Genomic DNA, 19,212 nt, shown 5'->3' on the forward strand with positions numbered 1-19,212 from the left:
TTTCCTCCTTCTGGCTTTTGCACCAAAACTGATGAGCCCGTAGCAGCACGGGGGGTGTATAGGCTGAAGGGGAGGGGCTTTACACTTTTAGTGTAATACTTTGTGTGGCCTCCGGAGGCATAGCTATACACCCAATTGTCTGGGTCTCCCAATTGGAGCTAGAAGAAAAGGAATTTACGGTAAGTAAACAAAATTCCCTTCTTTGCCGTTTGGAATTTTTTTGCCACTACGCCGTTTACCAATCAGATTAATTGATTTTATATTTTGATAGATCGGGCATTTCTGAACGCGGCGATACCAAATATGTGTATATTTATTTATTTTTTAACCCTTTAATTTTCAATGGGGGGAAAGGGGGGTGATTTGAACTTTTAGGTTTTTGTTTTTTTTTTAATTTTTTAAAACTTTTTTTTTACTTTTTTTTATTTTATTTTACTAGTCCCCCTAGGGGGCTATAGCGATCAGCAATCCGATTGCTGATCGCTATCTGCTGATTACAGCTATACCGCTGTAAACAGCAGAAATAGTCACTTTCTTTCTTCCTCTGCTCCGTGCCGAGGAAGAAAGTGAAACTTCGTAGCACCAGGCGTCATCACATGACCCTGTGCTACGATGGCAACCACCGAACGTCACGTGATCACTCACGTGACGTCCGGAGGGGGCGGCGGTAAGTAAAAAAGATGGCCGCGCGCATATAGATCTCGCTGCCAGACTTTGGCAGCGAGATCTAAGGGGTTAATGTTCCGGGTGGAATGCGATTCCACTCGGAACATGTAGGCACACATGTCAGCTGTTGAAAACAGCTGATGTGTGTGCCGATCCACGCCGGCTGCCCGCGGCAGGGGGCGGGGCTTACTGGGACACGATCCATGACGGATATATCCGTCCATGGTCGTGAAGGGGTTAAAAACCACACCTAAACCGCATCCGGTTTTTGACACCTTTGTTTACCACAACGTGCAGATTTGGTGCAGAAATTTTCTGCAGCGCGTGCCGTGCACATAGCCAAAAGCTGCCACCATAAATATATGTGAATAATCAGAAAAAATATCTATGTTCCATTGCTTTGATTTATATAGTGTGTCCACCCATATCCTGTCCACCGCCATTAACTTGAGAACGGCGGCAGCTATAGGCATAGAAGTGGTGTCTAGGTATAGTAAAGTAGCCATGCGCTGCGCAATGAAACCACTTATAGCGCCACCTGCTGGAAAACAACGGAGTTAGCATTTTTATCTCAAAAACGGAACGAGATAGAGAAAAAAAGTGAATTACAAAGTTGTAGGGCATCATCAATTCAATACGAATCGACACCTTGCATACAGAAATGCTATGATTAGAACGTGTAAAACTCACAAGGCTGCGGACATGAAGCGATACCTCATGGAGACCTTCCTACAAGTCATTGGGTATGGTGGCTGTGTGGAGTGGCCTCCACTCACCTGACCTGACCCCTTTGGACTTCTTTCTGTGAGGTCACATCAAACAGCAGGTGTATGTGACCCCTCCACCAACACTGCAGGACCTATGACCACGTATCACAGATGCTTGTGCAAACGTGTCCCCTACCATATTGCACAACGTGCAGCAAGATACAGTATGCTGTGCAGAGGCCAGATGTGCATTGCAGCTGACGGGGGACACTTTGAGCATCAAAGTTAGATGAGCGCCATATGCGTGACCAGCATTCAATGTTTTGGGGGGGTCATAGGCATCATATCTTAGCATTTCTATATGCAAGGTGTCGATTCGTATTGAATTGATGATACCCTACAATTTTTTAATTCAGTTTTTTTCTCTCTCGTTCCATTTTCGCGATAAAAATGCTAACTCCGTTATTTTCCACCAGGTGGCGCTATAGGTAGTTTCATTGCATAGCGCATAGCTACTTTACTATACCTAGACACCACTTCTATGCCTATAGCTGCCGCCGTTCTCAAGTTAATGGCGGTAGACAGGATATGGGTGGACATACTGTATAAGCTTTTGACTGTCTGGCTTCATTCATTTCAAGGCAGAGCAAGTTAGAACTTTTAACTATGGCCATTTTACCATGTTCCTACTGTCAGCAACTAGATGATAAAATGATTCCAATATCTAAACAAAATGATAAACTGGTTTGGGTGGCATTAGAGGAATCTTGCCAGTTAAAGTCAGGTGATTACAGCAGCCTCTGCACTGATATTATTATTTTTTTTTTTTTTTTTTTTTTTACAGCAGGTGAGCTCTGCTGTGTGATCACAAAAGGTCACTAATAGAGAAAGCAATGTGAGCCTGTAGAAACAGTGACTGAGCCATAACAACAATTTTTATGTAGCAGATTAGAGTAGTGACTTTATTGAATTAGGTCAGGGTTTTTTTAAGTAAAATAGATAACGTAGTTGCTCTAAATGTGACATTTGTATATTCTCTGACTTTTACATTTTATACAGCAAATAATTACACAAACCCGTTCAGTGGAAAAACAATAATTCATTCTTCAGCTAAAGCAATTTTGCGAGTTTTAACTTTTTGCTCATTTTACTGTACATGACACTGAACAAAATAATTCCTGAAGCGGCGGTGATGAGAAGAGCAAACTCCACGTACAAAGCGATCATCGCGTCTGACGTCGAGATCTGAAGTCCGAGGAAGGAGACGCTTTCAGATACTGGGTCGGCAGCCGGGGTTCTTGGCTTAGTCGTGGCAGCCGGGGTTCTTGGCTTAGTCGTGGCAGCCGTTGGCTTAGTCGTGGTTCCTGTATTAGTAGATATATTTGCATTTATTTTAAAGAGATAAAATTAGAAGAGCAGGCTTTACTTCTTACAGCTGGGGGTTTGTCACAGGTGTGTCCAATCTACTAGGTAAGAAGTGCTGCGCTTACAAGCTTTATTTAAGGCCTCTTTCACAAGTCAGTGAAAAACATATTTTTCACTGACGTGTTGAAGATGCTTTTGGCCCTCTGTGTGCCGTGGTTTTGGCACACGTGTGTTCTCCGTGTGCTGTCGCGGATAGCACACGGAGATCAGGCACTCCTAGACTCATCTGTCCCCGGCGCTGCTCTCTGTGGTGCTGATGTCTCCTCTCTGCTGTTACTTCTGGGTCACGGACCAGTGAATATTCATGAGCATAATGAGTGTGCCTGAAAGCCGGAGACAGCAGCGCTGGAGACAGGCGAGTATAGAAAATCATTTTTTTCAAATATACGTGTTTTCTCTGGTACGTGTGCCACACATCACTGTGTGGTCCTTGTGACATCAGTGCTGCCAGAGAAGAACAGACTCGTCTCTGTGCGGAACACATGGACACGCGTGTACGCCGCATGGAAACACTGTTAGTGAGAAATCACTAATTGTGCGCAGACCCATTGATGTTAATGGATCTGTGTATGTCTGTGATTCCGGTATGTATAAAAACAGCAACGTATGTACCAGAATCACTGACTTGTAAGGCTATGTGTCCACGCTGCGGAAAATGCGCGGATTTTGCCGCGGATTTCTCGCAGAAAAGCAGCGGATTTCACGAAAATCTGCAGCTCAGGCACTTCCCAGTCATTTCAATGGCATTTTGGAAATGCTGTGCCCATGCTGCGGATTTTTCCGCAGCGGATTTCGTGCGGATTTTGATCCGGAAAAATCTGCAACATGTCAATTATTGTTGCGGATTTTCATCCGGATTTTGGCTTTAAAATTGGAAAAAAAAAAAAATCCGCATCAAATCCGCACCTTTGAAAAGGTGCGGATTTTGCGGGAAAGCCGCGGATTTTGATGCAGAAAAATTCGCAGCTACATTCTCCCATGGACACATAGCCTAAAGGGGGCCTATGTGCCCATGGGACTCTGTATCTGCAGATTTTTCTGCATCAAAATCCGCACCTTTCCCCTGGAATCCGCACCTTTTCATAGGTGCGGATTTTGTGCGGATTTGACGCGGATTTTGTTGCGGATTTTGCAATTTTTTTTAATTCAATTGAATAGGCAAAATCCGCACGAAAATCCGCAACAATAATTGACATGCTGCAGATTTTTCCGCACAAAAATCCGCACGATTTCCGCTGCGGAAAAATCCGCAGCGTGGGCACAGCATTTCCCAAATGCCATAGAAATGGCTGGGGAGTAGCTGTGCTGCAGATTTCTGGAAAATCTGCGGCTTTTCCGCGAGAAATCCGCGGCAAAAACCGCGCATTTTCCGCAGCGTGGGTACATAGCCTTAGAGTGCAGCTCTGAACCGGCCTGGATTGCTACATCCAATGTAGCAGAGACAAAGTTACCACGGCTTACAGCAACAGAGAGCCCAGGATTCGGGGCAGTTGGGCAGCAATACTGGTATGAACTGTCAATCATTCAGTAATGTACTGCCACTGGCGAGCGCTGACCCGAGGAAGGTGTTTTCCACAAGACAAGTTAAAAAAAAATTCTTTTAACACTAGAAGTCCCAGAGAGGGGTGATTTGACATTTCTACCATTGGAACCCTATGGAGCTCGAAATTCCTGGGACTTCTAGTGTTAAGGCAGTTGTGCAGGATTCGACAAATCTGTCTTCTTTCTTTTAGAGCCAGCAGTGCTCCAGCACCAATCCTGCCAAGGGCATTGTCTGGCCCCGTGCTATGTTTTTCTAATCCTGAATAATCATTTTAAAGCGTTTTGTTTCCTGGGTGCACAGATAAAGCATTGTAAAACCTATCAGAAATGAAGTTTACTAGCTATTTTATTTTGACTGTCACATACGGTGGCCTCTTCCATTCAGAGCAGAGAATACAGGGATTTTCGGTCTGTGCTTTGACTCCGCCACTTCTGAATGGTGATGCCAGGATAACAGGCCCTCTACCCCCATAACAAGTGTACAGTGAGTGGGGATGGGTGCAGGGAGGGAGAGCACAGAAGCTGTGCAGGCTCCACGCAGAACAAGCCCTTTTATAAACCTCTCACTTTAGGCTGCTTTCACACTATGTTTTTTTAACATGCGTCATGAACGTTTTTTTGCTGTAAAAGTGAGTCCTGTTTTTACAAAGAAAAACGCATGTGTTATTTTGCAAGATCCTGCCACTTAAAGTTTATGGGCGGGCATTGAAGTCATGTGATCAGGAGTGAGGGGAACTGAACGTGATAGACTGGGAGCCGGCATCTGACAGCTGCAGACGCTGGTAACCAAGGTAAACATCGGGTAACTAAGCGAAGTGCTTTGCTTGGATACTCAATATTTACCTTGGTTACGAGCGTCCGTAGCTGCTAGGAGCCGGGCTGCCTGCACACGTAACCAAGGTAAACATCGGCTAACTAAGCGAAGCGCTTTGCTTGGTTACCTGATATTTACCTTGGTTACAAGCATCCGCCGCTCTCAGGTGGGGGAGAGAGAGACTGATCACATCTGGGCATGCTCAGTAGAGTAAGCAGGATCCTGTCTATCAGCATGCCAGCGTTCACATGTGTTTGCGTGCAGTATAGTCAGGATCCAGTGAAAAACAGTATTTGGACGCAGCTCAAAAACGCTACAAGTAGCGTTTTTGAAAAAAGTTAAAAAACTGCAAGTCGCTGGATCCTCACTATAACGCACGGAAACGCAGGTGAACGCATGTTGACACGAGTCCATTGCAAATGCATTGAAATGAAAACGCATTTGCACTGGATCCGTTTTTGCGTTAAAAAAACGTTCATGACGGATGTTAAAAAAAACGTAGTGTGAAAGCCGCCTTAGCCAGAGGGGAAGGTTTTGGGAGTCCCGGAGGGCTGCATTACAGGATAATAAATGAACATTGTTTGACTCATAGCTCCCCTGGAGTCCATTGAGCCAGTGTGGTGCCGGTGTAAGGCTCAGTTCACATGTCCTGTAAACATCAGCTAGAAAGGATATTGCAGAGATTTATTGGGAACCTGATTTCTGCTGGATCCATTTTTTTTTTTTTTTAAAACATTGGATTCTACGGAGGACGGATCTGTTAACGGAAGGCTATTTGTCTTCAAATTGTAACAGATCCATTACAAAAATTAAGAATAATAGATGGCTAAAATAGCATCCATTAACGGATCAGTCCTCCATAGACTCATGTTTAAAATCGGATCCGGCAGAAATGCATTATTTAACAATGGACAAATAAGTTGTGTTTGCCGAACTTTTTTGCCAACGGATCTCTGCAGGATCCATTCTAACGGATGTCTACAGCCAGGACGTGCGCTCAGCCTAAGCCTGGCACATTACTGACTGCAGGGGCGTCTCAGGATAGCATATACTAAGTGATGGAGGAGGAGTGTAAGGCTATATGTCCACGAGAGAATGTAGCTGCGGATTTTTCTGCATCAAAATCTGCGGCTTTCCCACAAAATCCGCACCTTTTCAAAGGTGCGGATTTGCCGCTGATTTACCGCGGATTTGATGCGGATTTTTTTTTTTTCTTCCCCAATTTTAAAGCCAAAATCCGGATGAAAATCTGCAACAATAATTGACATGTTGCAGATTTTTCCGGATCAAAATCCGCACGAAATCCGCTGCGGAAAAATCCGCAGCATGGGCACAGCATTTCCAAAATGCCATAGAAATGGCTGGGAAGTGCCTGAGCTGCAGATTTTCGGGAAATCCGCGGCTTTTCCGCGGGAAATCCGCGGCAAAATCCGCGCATTTTCCGCAGCGTGGACACATAGCCTTAAGGAGAAACTGTGGTCAGCCACTTATCCGTCATGAGACTGTATAGGAGTCTCAGGATGGTGCTTTGTAAGAATTAGGAATGCGTGGGAACAAATGTTGGGAGTGAGAAAGCTGTGGAAAAAAATATAGTTTTGCATCTAGGGGCTAAATATGAAAATAAAGGTAATAGTGTTTTGGGGTTTCCATACAGGGACAGTCACAGCGTTGTGTTTTTTTTTTTTTTCTTTCATGCCGTTCTGCAGAGTCTGCACTGGGTTTGCGAACTTTGCATATAATGGAGGGAACAGCATTATATATGCAATATAAAAGGGAGCGGTGCTACTATGAACCCACCAAAAAGAAAAACCCCATTCTGATTGATAATTATGGGACATTTAGAATTCTACTTGCAATGATCTCACCTTCGGGTTCTGGCTCCAGGCATGGGTGAGGGCCGGTTTCGGGGTCCGGGAATCCATTGCACCGCATGAGTTGCTTGTAATACTTGGTGGACTGTTTAGGGATTCGCGTCAGATTGGGATCTGTATAATTGGTGTAATACAAGCCGAACCGCTCTGCGTAACCCATCGACCATTCAAAATTATCCATTAAGCACCAAGCTGAGTAACTGCGGAGATCCACACCATCGTACTTCACGGCTGTTAAGAAGAAATAATACCGTATTAAATCTTGTGTTTTAGTTGGAATATAACATTTTGTGTTAAACGATTGGTTCCATGAACATTAATGTATCAAATCTGCAGGTTTATTTAAAACTAGCTGTACTACCCGGCTTTGCCCGGGTAAATAACTGCTGTTAACAAAATAGAATGTATTAACAAAAATGTATTCTGCACACAAAAGCCACAAAACAAATAGATAGAAATGTAATTATTAAAAGGCAAAAACTAAGCTAATAGAAGCATTTCACAACATATATTTCAACACCACAGATATTCCGCACAGATTTAACCAAATTGTCCAAGTAATGTGCTCCGTCTGTCTCTTTCCAGGTCTTTCTCTTTCCAGGTCTGTCTCTTTCCCCGTCTGCCTGTCTCTGTGTCTCTCTTTTTTTTTTTTTGTCTGTCTCTAGCTCTCTGTTTCTTTCCCCATCTGTCTCTTTCCCAGGTCTGTCTCTTTCCCCGTATGACTCTCCTTTTTGTCTGTGTCTGTTCCTGTCTGTCTGTTTCCCCATCTGTCTCTATTTCTCTGTCTCTTTCCCCATCTGTCTCTATCAAGGTCGGTGTCTTTCCCCATCTATCTTTGTCTGTCTCTCTGGCTGTCTCCTCCTTCCCTGTCTGCCTGACTCTGTCCCTGTCTGCATGTCTGTCTGTCTCTTTCACCGTCTGTCTCTCACTGTCTATCTCTTTCTATCCGTCTCCCCACCAACATCTTATTACCTCACATATAAGCTTCTTATACTATGAATGTCTTTTGTTCCTATAGCAACCAATCACAGCTCCTACTAATAACCCATAGTTCCAGGCTCCATTTACTTTAATGGAGGCAGGTTTTTTGGAGAGTAACTGTAAAGCGCGGGGTTCCATTTTCCTGTCAAAACATAGTCTACGACGTTCCCTGGCCTATGACGCTCTCGGGGTCCAGACGTGTGAGTGGGCAAAATGTTGTGGCTGTAGCTGCGACGGTGCGGATGCCAATCACGGACACACACACACACACACACACACACACACACACACACACACACACACACACACACACACACACACACACACACACACACACACACACACACACACACACACACACACACACACACACACACACACACACACACACACACACACACACACACACACACACACACACACACACACACACACACACACACACACACACACACACCTTCCTTTATATATTAGATTATGGTAATTTATTGCAATAATTAAAGTGACCGCACACAAAAACTCCAGCGCCGTTATTGTATTGTAAATTGGGAAAATCCCTACGGACCAGAATGCTCCAAATTTCATTGGTAGGTAACTTTGCACATAGTCTTGATTCAAGATATCCTGCCGTTTTGTGTATACAGCTGCTATGCTAACTGATGTTGCTCCCCTCCCTTCCATTATCTATAGGTTAGTATGAAGATGCAGCCCTCCCTTCCATTATCTATAGGTTAGTATGAAGATGCAGCCCTCCCTTCCATTATCTATAGGTTAGTATGAAGATGCAGCCCTCCCTTCCATTATCTATAGGTTAGCATGAAGATGCAGAAGAGATAGTAATAAATGACTGCAGGATCAGACTACACACAGGCTTTACATGTATTCTGTAACGCTGGAGACCTATAGGTCTGAATAGGAGCTGTGTACACAAAACGGTAGGTTGTAATCTGCTTAACATTGAAATTCAATGAAGCAAACCACAAAGCGCTGCAGAAGTATATAAAAACCCTTTCCATTTTGGTTTCTTCTTTCGGTTTTGAAACTACAACTCCCAGCCAGTGCCCGTCAAGACATGCTGGGAGTTGTAGTTTTGCAACAGCTGAAGAGTCACAGGGTGAAGACCACTGTTGCTGATCACACGCACGCACGCACGCAATACCTACTAACCCCATCATCCTACCCAACCCTGATAAAATATTTCTCAAGCAAACACCTCTTACCCTTTAGAGCCTCATTCACATATTGCTTGTAGTAATGTTCCCTCCACTCGTCGTTCAGATTTGTCCCCCGCTCAGAAATCCCATTCTCCGTCACGTATATGGGAGGATTGTTAAATTCCTCTTTTATGAAGTTCAATATCCTCCGGAAACCAAAAGGAGTCACTTTCAACCAAATAGATCCTGATCCAAGCCAGCTGCGGTCAGTCATTGATGCTACACCCCTGCATTGAGTAAATGGTTTTGTTAGTTTTAACATGCCCAGTTATTAAGAGGTGACCAACCAGGCATGCCGGTGCTAATTAGTTGGCAATTCTGGCTCCCTGTATACGAATATACACTGAACTCATTAATAAAATGGTACGCAATGAGCTCCCCCTAGTGGTGGCTGCAATAATAAAGTGTGCAGTGAGCTCCCCCTAGTGGTGGCTGCAATAATTCAACAGTATGCAATGAACTCCCTCTAGTGGTGGCTGTAATAAAATGTGTGCAGTGAGCTCCCCCTAGTGGTAGCTACAATAATACAACAGTATGCAATGAACTTCCTCTAGTGGTGGCTGTAATAAAATGTGTGCAGTGAGCTCCCCCTAGTGGTAGCTACAATAATACAACAGTATGCAATGAACTCCCTCTAGTGGTGGCTGTAATAAAATGTGTGCAGTGAGCTCCCCCTAGTGGTAGCTACAATAATACAACAGTATGCAATGAACTCCCTCTAGTGGTGGCTGTAATAAAATGTGTGCAGTGAGCTCCCCCTAGTGGTAGCTACAATAATACAACAGTATGCAATGAACTTCCTCTAGTGGTGGCTGTAATAAAATGTGTGCAATGAGCTCCCCCTAGTGGTAGCTACAATAATACAACAGTATGCAATGAGCTCCCTCTAGTGGTGGCTGTAATAAAATGTGTGCAATGAGCTCCTCCTAGTGGTGGCTACAATAATACAACAGTATGCAATGAGCGCCCCCTAGTGGTGTTTGCAATAATAAAACTGTGTGCATTGAGCTCCCCGTAGTGGTGGCTGCAGTAATACAATAGTATGCAATGAGCTCCCCCTAGTTGTGGCTGCAGTAATAAAACTGTGTGCAGTGAGCTACCCTGTTGGCGGCTAAAATAATACAACAGTATGCAATGAGCTCCCCCTAGTGGTGGCTGCAATAATAAAACTGTGCAGTGAGCTCCCCGTAGTGGTGGCTGCAATAATAAAACAGTATGTAGTGAGCTCCCCCTATTGCTGGTTGCAGTAGTAAATAATTGTGCAGTGAGCTCCCCCTAGTGATGGCTGCAGTAGTAAATAATTGTGCAGTGAGCTCCCCCTAGTGATGGCTGCAGTAGTAAATAATTGTGCAGTGAGCTCCCCCTAGTGATGGCTGCAGTAGTAAATAATTGTGCAGTGAGCTCCCCCTAGTGATGGCTGCAGTAGTAAATAATTGTTCAGTGAGCTCTCCCTAGTAGTGGCTGCAATACTAAATTGGTGTGCAGTGAGCTCCCTCTAGTGGTGGCTGTAATAGTAAATCAGTGTGTAGTGAGCTACTCCTAGTGGTGGCGAAATAATAAAACTATGGAGTCAGCATATCCTAGTGGTGGCTGCAATAATAAAAGGGTATACAATGAGCTCCCCCTAGTGGTGGCTGCAAGAAGCCATAATTCTATAATCCATCCCAATGTTTATGCAGAGGATTTGAAGTTCTGGATCAGAAAAACTAAGCACTGATTGCTATATAGATATATATTTTTAATATTTTTTTTCCCATGCAGAATATTGAATTGTTCATCAGTAATGTGATAATCTGGCAGAGGGTAGCGGTTGTGTGACGCCCTGGACAAGCCAGGGGTCACAGGTAATGACATCACCACACCCTACACCCCGGTTAGGCACATCAAAGCTAGACCCAAAAATCCTTGTTGCCTTCCTCCAGGGACTGATGTTCACACCAGGGGGTGGGCCAGGCGGTTGGTCCCGCCCACCGAGGAGTTCACAGTCCTGGAGGCGGGAAAACCAGGCAGAACAGTTTGGAGAGGAGAGAGAGCAGTTGTGTAGTGACAGTGGAAAGAGAAAAGTGACAGCTTAGGAGCCTGAGAGCGTCCGGGTGTGTGCCCCGGACGGAGACAGCAAGGTTAGCAGACGGCGGTGACCGTCTGCAGGAGTGGCCTATCGGAGGTGCCGTAAGGACCGTGGACGGGTGGTGGCCCGGCGGTACCGAACCGGTACACAAGGAGAAGCCAGCACCATTGGCAGGGGCCTTTCGGATCCCGGCAGGGCTTGGAGTCGCCGTGAATTTGCCAAATCCGTCAGTGAAGGGGACCTCCGGGTTTCCAAACAACTAAGTCCCGATTGAAGGCAACAGTCCAACCGTATGAGAGAGACACCGCCACCGCCAAGGCACCAGTTTCTCAGGGCCAGCGCCTGCGGGCAAAGAGGGGCTCCTCCGGCCCATATCCAAGTCGGGGAGCGGGTTACCGGTGGGAACCCATCGCAACCAACAGAAGTACTAGGTGCAGGGAAAGAGACAGTCACCGTTAACTACCGGGGAAAAGCAACAGCAACCGTCCGTGGGAACCGTCTTTCCAGCCGTGTGTTTTACCGAGAACTGTGTCATCGTCTCAGGCTGAGTGAGTACCACCGTGCCGTACGGCACAGCGCTGCCCCCGCGACCCTGCACCTCACCAGGCCCCGCACCCGGCCTGCCATCCACTCCTACCCCATCACCGGGCCCCGGGACAACCAACCCCCTACCCACGGAGGGGAGAAATAACAACAAAGCTGCTCCCTGTCACCGTTCCCGGGATCCCCGTCCAGAGCAGCGGTGGTGTCCACACAATCACCACAACCGTGGGTGGCGTCACGGACAATATCCCCAAAACCACCCCTTTTCACTCACGGGCGAGGAGCGCCGCTCGAGTCCCCGGGATCCGGCCCATCGCTCGAGCCACCGAGCAGCAGCGGCCGCAGCAGCGACAGCAGCCGGACCCAAGCAGTGGGAGAGCGCAGCGTCCCCTCCTCCGCCCGCGACAGTTGTTTTGCTCAGGTTCTGCAAATGGTATTTGGCCCCATTCACTGCATAAGAATGGAAAGTGCCGGTTTGTTTTGCTTTCTAGCTATTTTTGGTAAAAAAATAAAAGAGCATATGGAAATCCCAAATCTTGTGATGTTAGCAGAAACTTAATTATTATTAATGAACTAAAATTCAAGGGCCTGGATACCTTTCTGGAAAAATATAATATTACAGGTTATGTGCAGTAGATTCTCTGCTGGAACTTTGATCCAGGGAACTCGTGTGACTGCCGTTTGTGGAGTCGGGAAGGAATTTGCCCCTAATTTGGCGAATACGGTCTGCCTCATGGGGTTTTTGCCTTCCTCTGGATCGACATATTAGGCTGTGAGTTGAATTTGATGGATTTAAGTCTACCTTCTATACTAGAAAACGATGAAAAGACAGCAATACCCACCTGTGACCACCAGGTGGCACAATACACCGATGCAGTTGATTAGCACAGTCTTATGATTGATCCAGGGTTCCCTCTGAGCCTTTGTCGGCAAGGACCCGAGTACTTTACCCACTAAGGAAAAGCTTTCGATGTATTTGCTGAATATATAAGTAAAGCCTATATCCAGAATATACCATAAGTGGATCCTTTTGCTAAGTGTTGAGGACTTATATGCCTGCGTACCCTCCCCCCCCCACTGTATGATATGGCATACAAGTCTGCAGTATTCCAAACACTGGCATACGTCCAGCCTGCCATGGTATATTCTACAGACCAAACATGCACCTTTAATAGGATGTGAACGCCGCCTAAGCCGCTCTCAATAAATATATATGTAAAGGGCTGTAATACAGAGGGGGCAAGTGCATATGCCAATATATGGCAGTAAAGGAGTTAATATGAGGATCCCTGATGGTCTAGGGCAGTGAAGAGGTTAATTTTCTGGATCACTTGTGTGTCAGAATACCTGCTTGTCTAGAGCAGTGATTGGGCTACAAGTATAATCCCTGGTGGTCCAAAGTAGTGAAGGAGTTAATGGTTAGTGATCTAGGGTAGGGAAGAATTTCCTTTTAGGATCCCTGGTGGGGGTCAGAAAAGGTGACCGTTCATCTCCAGGCTCTAAAGTTGTCTAGGACTGTTGTGTGACTACTGGGAGACCCTGCTGGAGCGACACCAGTCCAGGAGGTGAGTACGAGGGGCTGCTGATAAGTTTTTGGCTTTGTGATCTTTTTTTGTTTGTATGGTAATGAATGTTACATCACACGAAAGCCTTATGTGTCTAATATATGTTTTCAAAATTTTCTGTTTGTTGCTTATGGCAACAGTGTTCTACGCACGTGGGAAAACAATATGGTAGAGTCTAATGCGATATTCACAGCAACTGAGAGCAGAGGAGGGATAAAATTCTTGTTTCTGCAAGGAAAGTCCACGGAGGATATTCATGGTGATATGTCGCAGACATTGGGGGATCAATGCCCTTCATATTCCACAGTTAAGAACTGGGTTGCCAAATGTAAAACGGGCCACTTTAGCCCCAATGATGAGGAACGTCCTGGACGCCCGAGAGTGGTTGTTGTTCCGGAGAGCGTCGATGCTGTGCACAACCTCATACTGGAGAATCCACGTATTTCAGCTGAAGCAATAGCAGACTTCATGGGGATTTCCTGTGAATGTGTTTGCTTCCTCATGTCCAAATGTTCATGGATAACGACACAATCTGCAAAGTGGATCCCCAAATGTTTGACAACAGATCAGAGAAGCATGCGAGTGAAAACTTCCCGGTCCATTTGTCAGCATTTCCGGACTGATAAGAACTTCCTGGATCGACCGGTCACTATTGAGGAGACCTGGATTTATTTGTATCACCCTGAAAACAATGAGCAGTCAAAAGAGTGGAGGCACAGTGGTTCTCCTCATCCAAAGAAGATCAGGGTGCAAAAATCAGCCACTAAGGTGATGGCATCTGTGTTCTGGGATAAGGAGGGCGTGCTGCTAGTGGACTACCTTCAAAAGGGTTCCACCATCAATGCAAGGTATTACACTGAACTTTTGGACCAATTGAAGGCGAAAAGGCGCGGCAAGCTGTCCAAAGGAATCTTGTTCCTACAAGACAACGCCTTCGCTCACACTGCACAAGCGACCACGACAAAACTGGCAGAGCTGGGCTTCCAGCTGGTGACCACCTTATTCACCAGATTTAGCTCCCTCCGACTATCATCTGTTTCCAAACCTGAAAAAACACCTCAAGGGTACCAAAATTCACAACATTTCTGATGCCATGGCTGCTACGGATGCCTGGTTTGAGGCACAACCGAAATCCTTCTTTTTGCTAGACTTACAGAACTTGGAATACCGATGTAAGAAGTGTGACATCAGTGGAGAGTATGTAGAATAAATGGAAAGTTTAATCATCATATCTCATTTCTTTCTGGCTAAAGCCAAAGACTTATCAGCAGCCCCTCGTATGTGGGTTTTTTTTTTTTTTAATTACCTGGGTTATTTTAAAAGGAACTGGTCACATTATACATACAATATAAGGATAAGGCTGCACATCAAACTTAGATAATGGTATAATGCCTCAAGCATATGGAAAAATATTGGAAAATACAATGAAAAATGCTACTTGCTAACTTGAACATGTGAATAATGATTTGCATACCTGCCATGAATATGAGGAAAAAGGAGATATTTAGCAATCGCATTGATCAATGTAACTGAGCCCCAAAACCTCGTCAAGGTATATCTCTATATTGGGGTCCCTAGCTCTGTGACCCTGTGTGTCATCTCATTGCAATTAAAAACTGCTGTGGGTGGAGAGGGGTAACCAAGGGCTGTCTTATATAGGAGATGGAAAAAACATGGCCGAAAGGGGAGGAGCTGTGTTCACATTCAGAAAAAAAACTACATATAACTGAATAGGATAACTGAAGTGAGCACTAATATATATATTCTGAGTGCAACTCAGAATATATATATTAGTGCTCACTTCAGTTATCCTATTCAGTTACATTATACATACAGTCTGATCTGGGGTCAATATGATATAGAGAAGGAGATGCTGAGCAGAATGGTATATAGGTTTGCTGGAAAAGATTCAGTGTAACCTGTACTGTATTCATTGAATTCCCTGCTGGTTGTATACGGAGGAGTCCAGTGGGCGGTCCTAATAGTGACTGACAGCTATTCCTGCATACAGTCATACAGGGAATGCTCCAGTCACTGATAAGGACCACCCACCGGACTCATACATCCAAACACCAGGGAATTCAATGAATAAAAAAACACAAGCTTTACTGAAACGTTTCCCACAAAAATATCACTCTGATCAGCTCCTCCGGCTCTATACCATTCTGCTACACCTTGACAGGTTTAACAATTAAGAAGGGGTTGTCTCGTAATGGACCACTCCCATAACAGCAAATGATGCCTTTATGAAAGTTAGATTTTTTTTTTTTAAGGGATCCGAATTCTGTGATTTCTCTTTACGCATAAATGACAAAAATTCAGTCTACCTGCAGCCACCACTAGGGGGAGCAAACTACAGATAGCTGTATACAGCTCCCATTAAAAGCAAACCCCCGTCGGCAGTATTATAAAGAAATGCAAACTGATGCCAAGGTGTCGCTCAACATCTACCTCACTTTACACTGTCATCATTACTATCAACATTACAATGATTTACCCCCGAATTATGCCGCGTACTTCCCCTTTAAGATCATGCATTTGATTTGTTAGCTCCTACCTGTCTGAATCGTAGGACACTATCGATGGCCCGATTTGTAGGGGAGAGGCCAAGATTGTGGTGTAGTGATTGAAGCCAAAATAGTCGTACGTGCCTTTGATTCTTTTTTTCTCCTCTTCTGTGAATTCCGGAAGTCTGTAAAGGGTTAAATATGGTTGTAAATTCCCCCAAACCATAAATACCGTGGTGGGCGTGTGTGCGGTTTCCTCATTCTAATTTCAGTGAAGGCCGTGGCTCTATCCCACCAGTATCCCACCAGGGTGCATGGAAATATGGGGGCCAGTTGTGAATTTACCGGACCTATGTAAATACAGGAAAATGTATCAACCTGCCCCATTCAGTGGTCCTGTTTATTCCTCTTACCGCGATTTTGCTAGCCCTTGTGCCAGGCTCTTCTCCAGGATTCTTGACTTCATGATCTCGTTGTAATCTCCGTTGTTAAAAATTGGATTTGCAAACCATCCTCCATAGAACTATATAGGAAAGTAAGACTATGAAATGGAGCATTGCATTCAGCAGACTTACAATATATAAGAAGCCGTATATATATTTATACCATGACATATCTCCGTGCTGCTTCGATATCTTCTTGTTTGTATGGGTTCCTCGGTTCGGCCCAGTCAGAGTTAATGGTGATGGAAATGATCCCTCCTTGTGTTGCTCTGTAGGTGCTGTTGTACAGGTGCCAGGTCTCCGCATGTGCCTTAATGAGGTTATGCCCAACTTCATAGGGGGCACGCCCGGGCCTGCTGAGAATTCCTTAAAGGGATGATACAGAAAATGAAATGATACTTGATAAATGTATGTCATATACAGTATGAAACTAAGAAACTATGATCATCTCTGTCCCATTGCAAGGTATGCCGTTAAAGCCTTGCTGCATATGCAGTACATATACGGCGCTACTGTATGGAGCGGGCTCAGGAGCTGAGCCTGCAATGTACATGGCAGATGCTGCCTGTTTAACCACTTTCATGTGGCACTTAAATGGCGCGATCCATATGGGGTATTGAGTCCGGTGCCCATCAGCCGTTCTCTACCGCAACAGGTTCATGGATTGCCCACGGGTTGCAAAGGTAGTCAGGTTGGCTAAGTCCCACTGTCGCCGCCATCTTTGTACTGCTATGAAGCCTTAGCTTAATAGGAGATTAGAAACATATTCGATATTGCTAATCTGCTGAAGTCCAATCTATCAAGATAACATTACTTAACCCATATAGTAAATACTATAAAGCAAAAAATATTACATTGAAACTCCAGAATTGCCATTTCTGGGTAGCCAGTAGAGATCAGAGAGCAACAATGCTCGATACTCGAAACGAGCGGTTCCGATGCTCGGATGGGTTCGACCCAAATGCTGAGTATAATAGAAGATAATGGGGTAGTCGAGTATTTTTCCAGAAGAGCTACTGCATTGACTTCCATTATACTCGGTACATGAGTCATGCTGTCCAAGCGTCAGAACTGCTCGTTACGAGTACCAAGCACCCGAGCATGGTAGTGCTCACTCATTACTAGTTACCAGTACTGAGCACCCGAGCATGGTAGTGCCCGCTCATCACTAGTTACGAGTACCGAGCACCCGAGCATGGTAGTGCTCACTCATTACTAGTTACCAGTACTGAGCACCCGAGCATGGTAGTGCCCGCTCATCACTAGTTACCAGTACTGAGCACCCGAGCATAGTAGTGCTCACTCATTAATAGTTACGAGTATCAAGCACCTGAGCATGGCAGTGCCCACTCATCACTAGTTACGAGTACAGAGCACCCGATCATGATAGTGCTCACTCATCACTAGTTACGAGCACCCAAGCATGGTAGTGCTCGCTCATCACTAGTTACAAGTACTGAGCACCCGATCATGGTAGTGCCCGCTCATCACTAGTTACGAGTACTGAGCACCCGAGCATGGTAGTGCCCGCTCATCACTAGTTACGAGTACTAAGCACTGGAGCATGGTAGTGCCCGCTCATCACTAGTTACCAGTACTGAGCACCCGAGCATGGTAGTGCTCGCTCATCACTAGTTACGAGTACTAAGCACCCGAGCATGGTAGTGCCCGCTCATCACTAGTTACGAGACTGAGCACCTGAGCATGGTAGTGCCCGCTCATCACTAGTTACGAGACTGAGCACCTGAGCATGGTAGTGCCCGCTCATCACTAGTTACAAGTACTGAGCACCCGAGCATGGTAGTGCTCGCTCATCACTTGTTACGAGTACTGAGCACCTGAGCATGATAGTGCCCGCTCATCACTAGTTACGAGTACTGAGCACCCGAGCATGGTAGTGCTCACTCATCACTAGTTACCAGTACTGAGCACCCGAGCATGGTAGTGCCCGCTCATCACTAGTTACGAGTACTGAGCACCCGATCATGATAGTGCTCACTCATCACTAGTTACCAGTACTGAGCACCCGAGCATGGTAGTGCCCGCTCATCACTAGTTACGAGTACCGAGCACCCAAGCATAGTAGTGCTCACTCATTAATAGTTACGAGTACCAAGCACCCGAGCATGGCAGTGCCCACTCATCACTAGTTATGAGTACAGAGCACCCGATCATGATAGTGCTCACTCATCACTAGTTACGAGCACCCAAGCATGGTAGTGCTCGCTCATCACTAGTTACAAGTACTGAGCACCCGATCATGGTAGTGCTCACTCATCACTAGTTACCAGTACTGAGCACCCGAGCATGGTAGTGCCCACTCATCACTAGTTATGAGTACTGAGCACCCGAGCATGGTAGTGCCCGCTCATCACTAGTTACGAGTACTGAGCACCCGAGCATGGTAGTGCTCACTCATCACGAATGGCCCCAATTACCAACCTAACATTCAATTAAAAAATTATTAAAATAGTATATGTACCCAAAAACGTTACAGATGAAAATGATACGGCACCGCACAAAAAAATAAGCCCTAACCCACGACAGAAAATGATGACAAACTAAATTTTTCAAAATTCTGAATTAATTTTTTGTAACCACTAAAATGTCTGTGCATATAATATATAATGTGTGTGTGTTTGTATATGCATAAACTATACAAATTTGGTAGCACCATAATTGTACTTTCCTGCAGAATCTTGTTACCAGATCATTTTTATTACCCACTGAGTGCCATATACACAAAATTCAAAAATCAATGGCAAAATTGCAACTTTTTCCCCTTCCTAGGAATTATATGGTAAAATGAATGATGTTACTAAAATCTTCAGCTCGTCCTGCAAAAAAAAAAAGCCCTCATATGAAT

At 45.1% G+C, this 19,212-nt stretch overlaps 1 protein-coding gene across 1 annotated transcript in view; it reads right to left on the reverse strand.

The window, feature by feature from the left end:
* Positions 1 to 2,311: 2,311 nt before the first annotated feature.
* Positions 2,312 to 19,212, reverse strand: part of LOC142244987 (lactase/phlorizin hydrolase-like) — a 43,625-nt gene continuing 26,724 nt past the window's right edge. Inside the window, exons 12-17 of the mRNA XM_075317154.1 lie at positions 16,510 to 16,712; positions 16,317 to 16,426; positions 15,954 to 16,088; positions 9,227 to 9,447; positions 7,020 to 7,256; positions 2,312 to 2,737 (exon numbers count right to left, since the gene is read on the reverse strand). Of these exons, the coding sequence (XP_075173269.1) occupies positions 2,484 to 2,737; positions 7,020 to 7,256; positions 9,227 to 9,447; positions 15,954 to 16,088; positions 16,317 to 16,426; positions 16,510 to 16,712 (1,160 nt within the window). The 3' untranslated portion in view covers positions 2,312 to 2,483. The remainder of the gene's footprint in view (positions 2,738 to 7,019; positions 7,257 to 9,226; positions 9,448 to 15,953; positions 16,089 to 16,316; positions 16,427 to 16,509; positions 16,713 to 19,212) is intronic.

This window comes from Anomaloglossus baeobatrachus, chromosome 7 (assembly GCF_048569485.1).
Source record: "Anomaloglossus baeobatrachus isolate aAnoBae1 chromosome 7, aAnoBae1.hap1, whole genome shotgun sequence".
In the NCBI taxonomy this organism is placed as follows: domain Eukaryota; kingdom Metazoa; phylum Chordata; class Amphibia; order Anura; family Aromobatidae; genus Anomaloglossus; species Anomaloglossus baeobatrachus.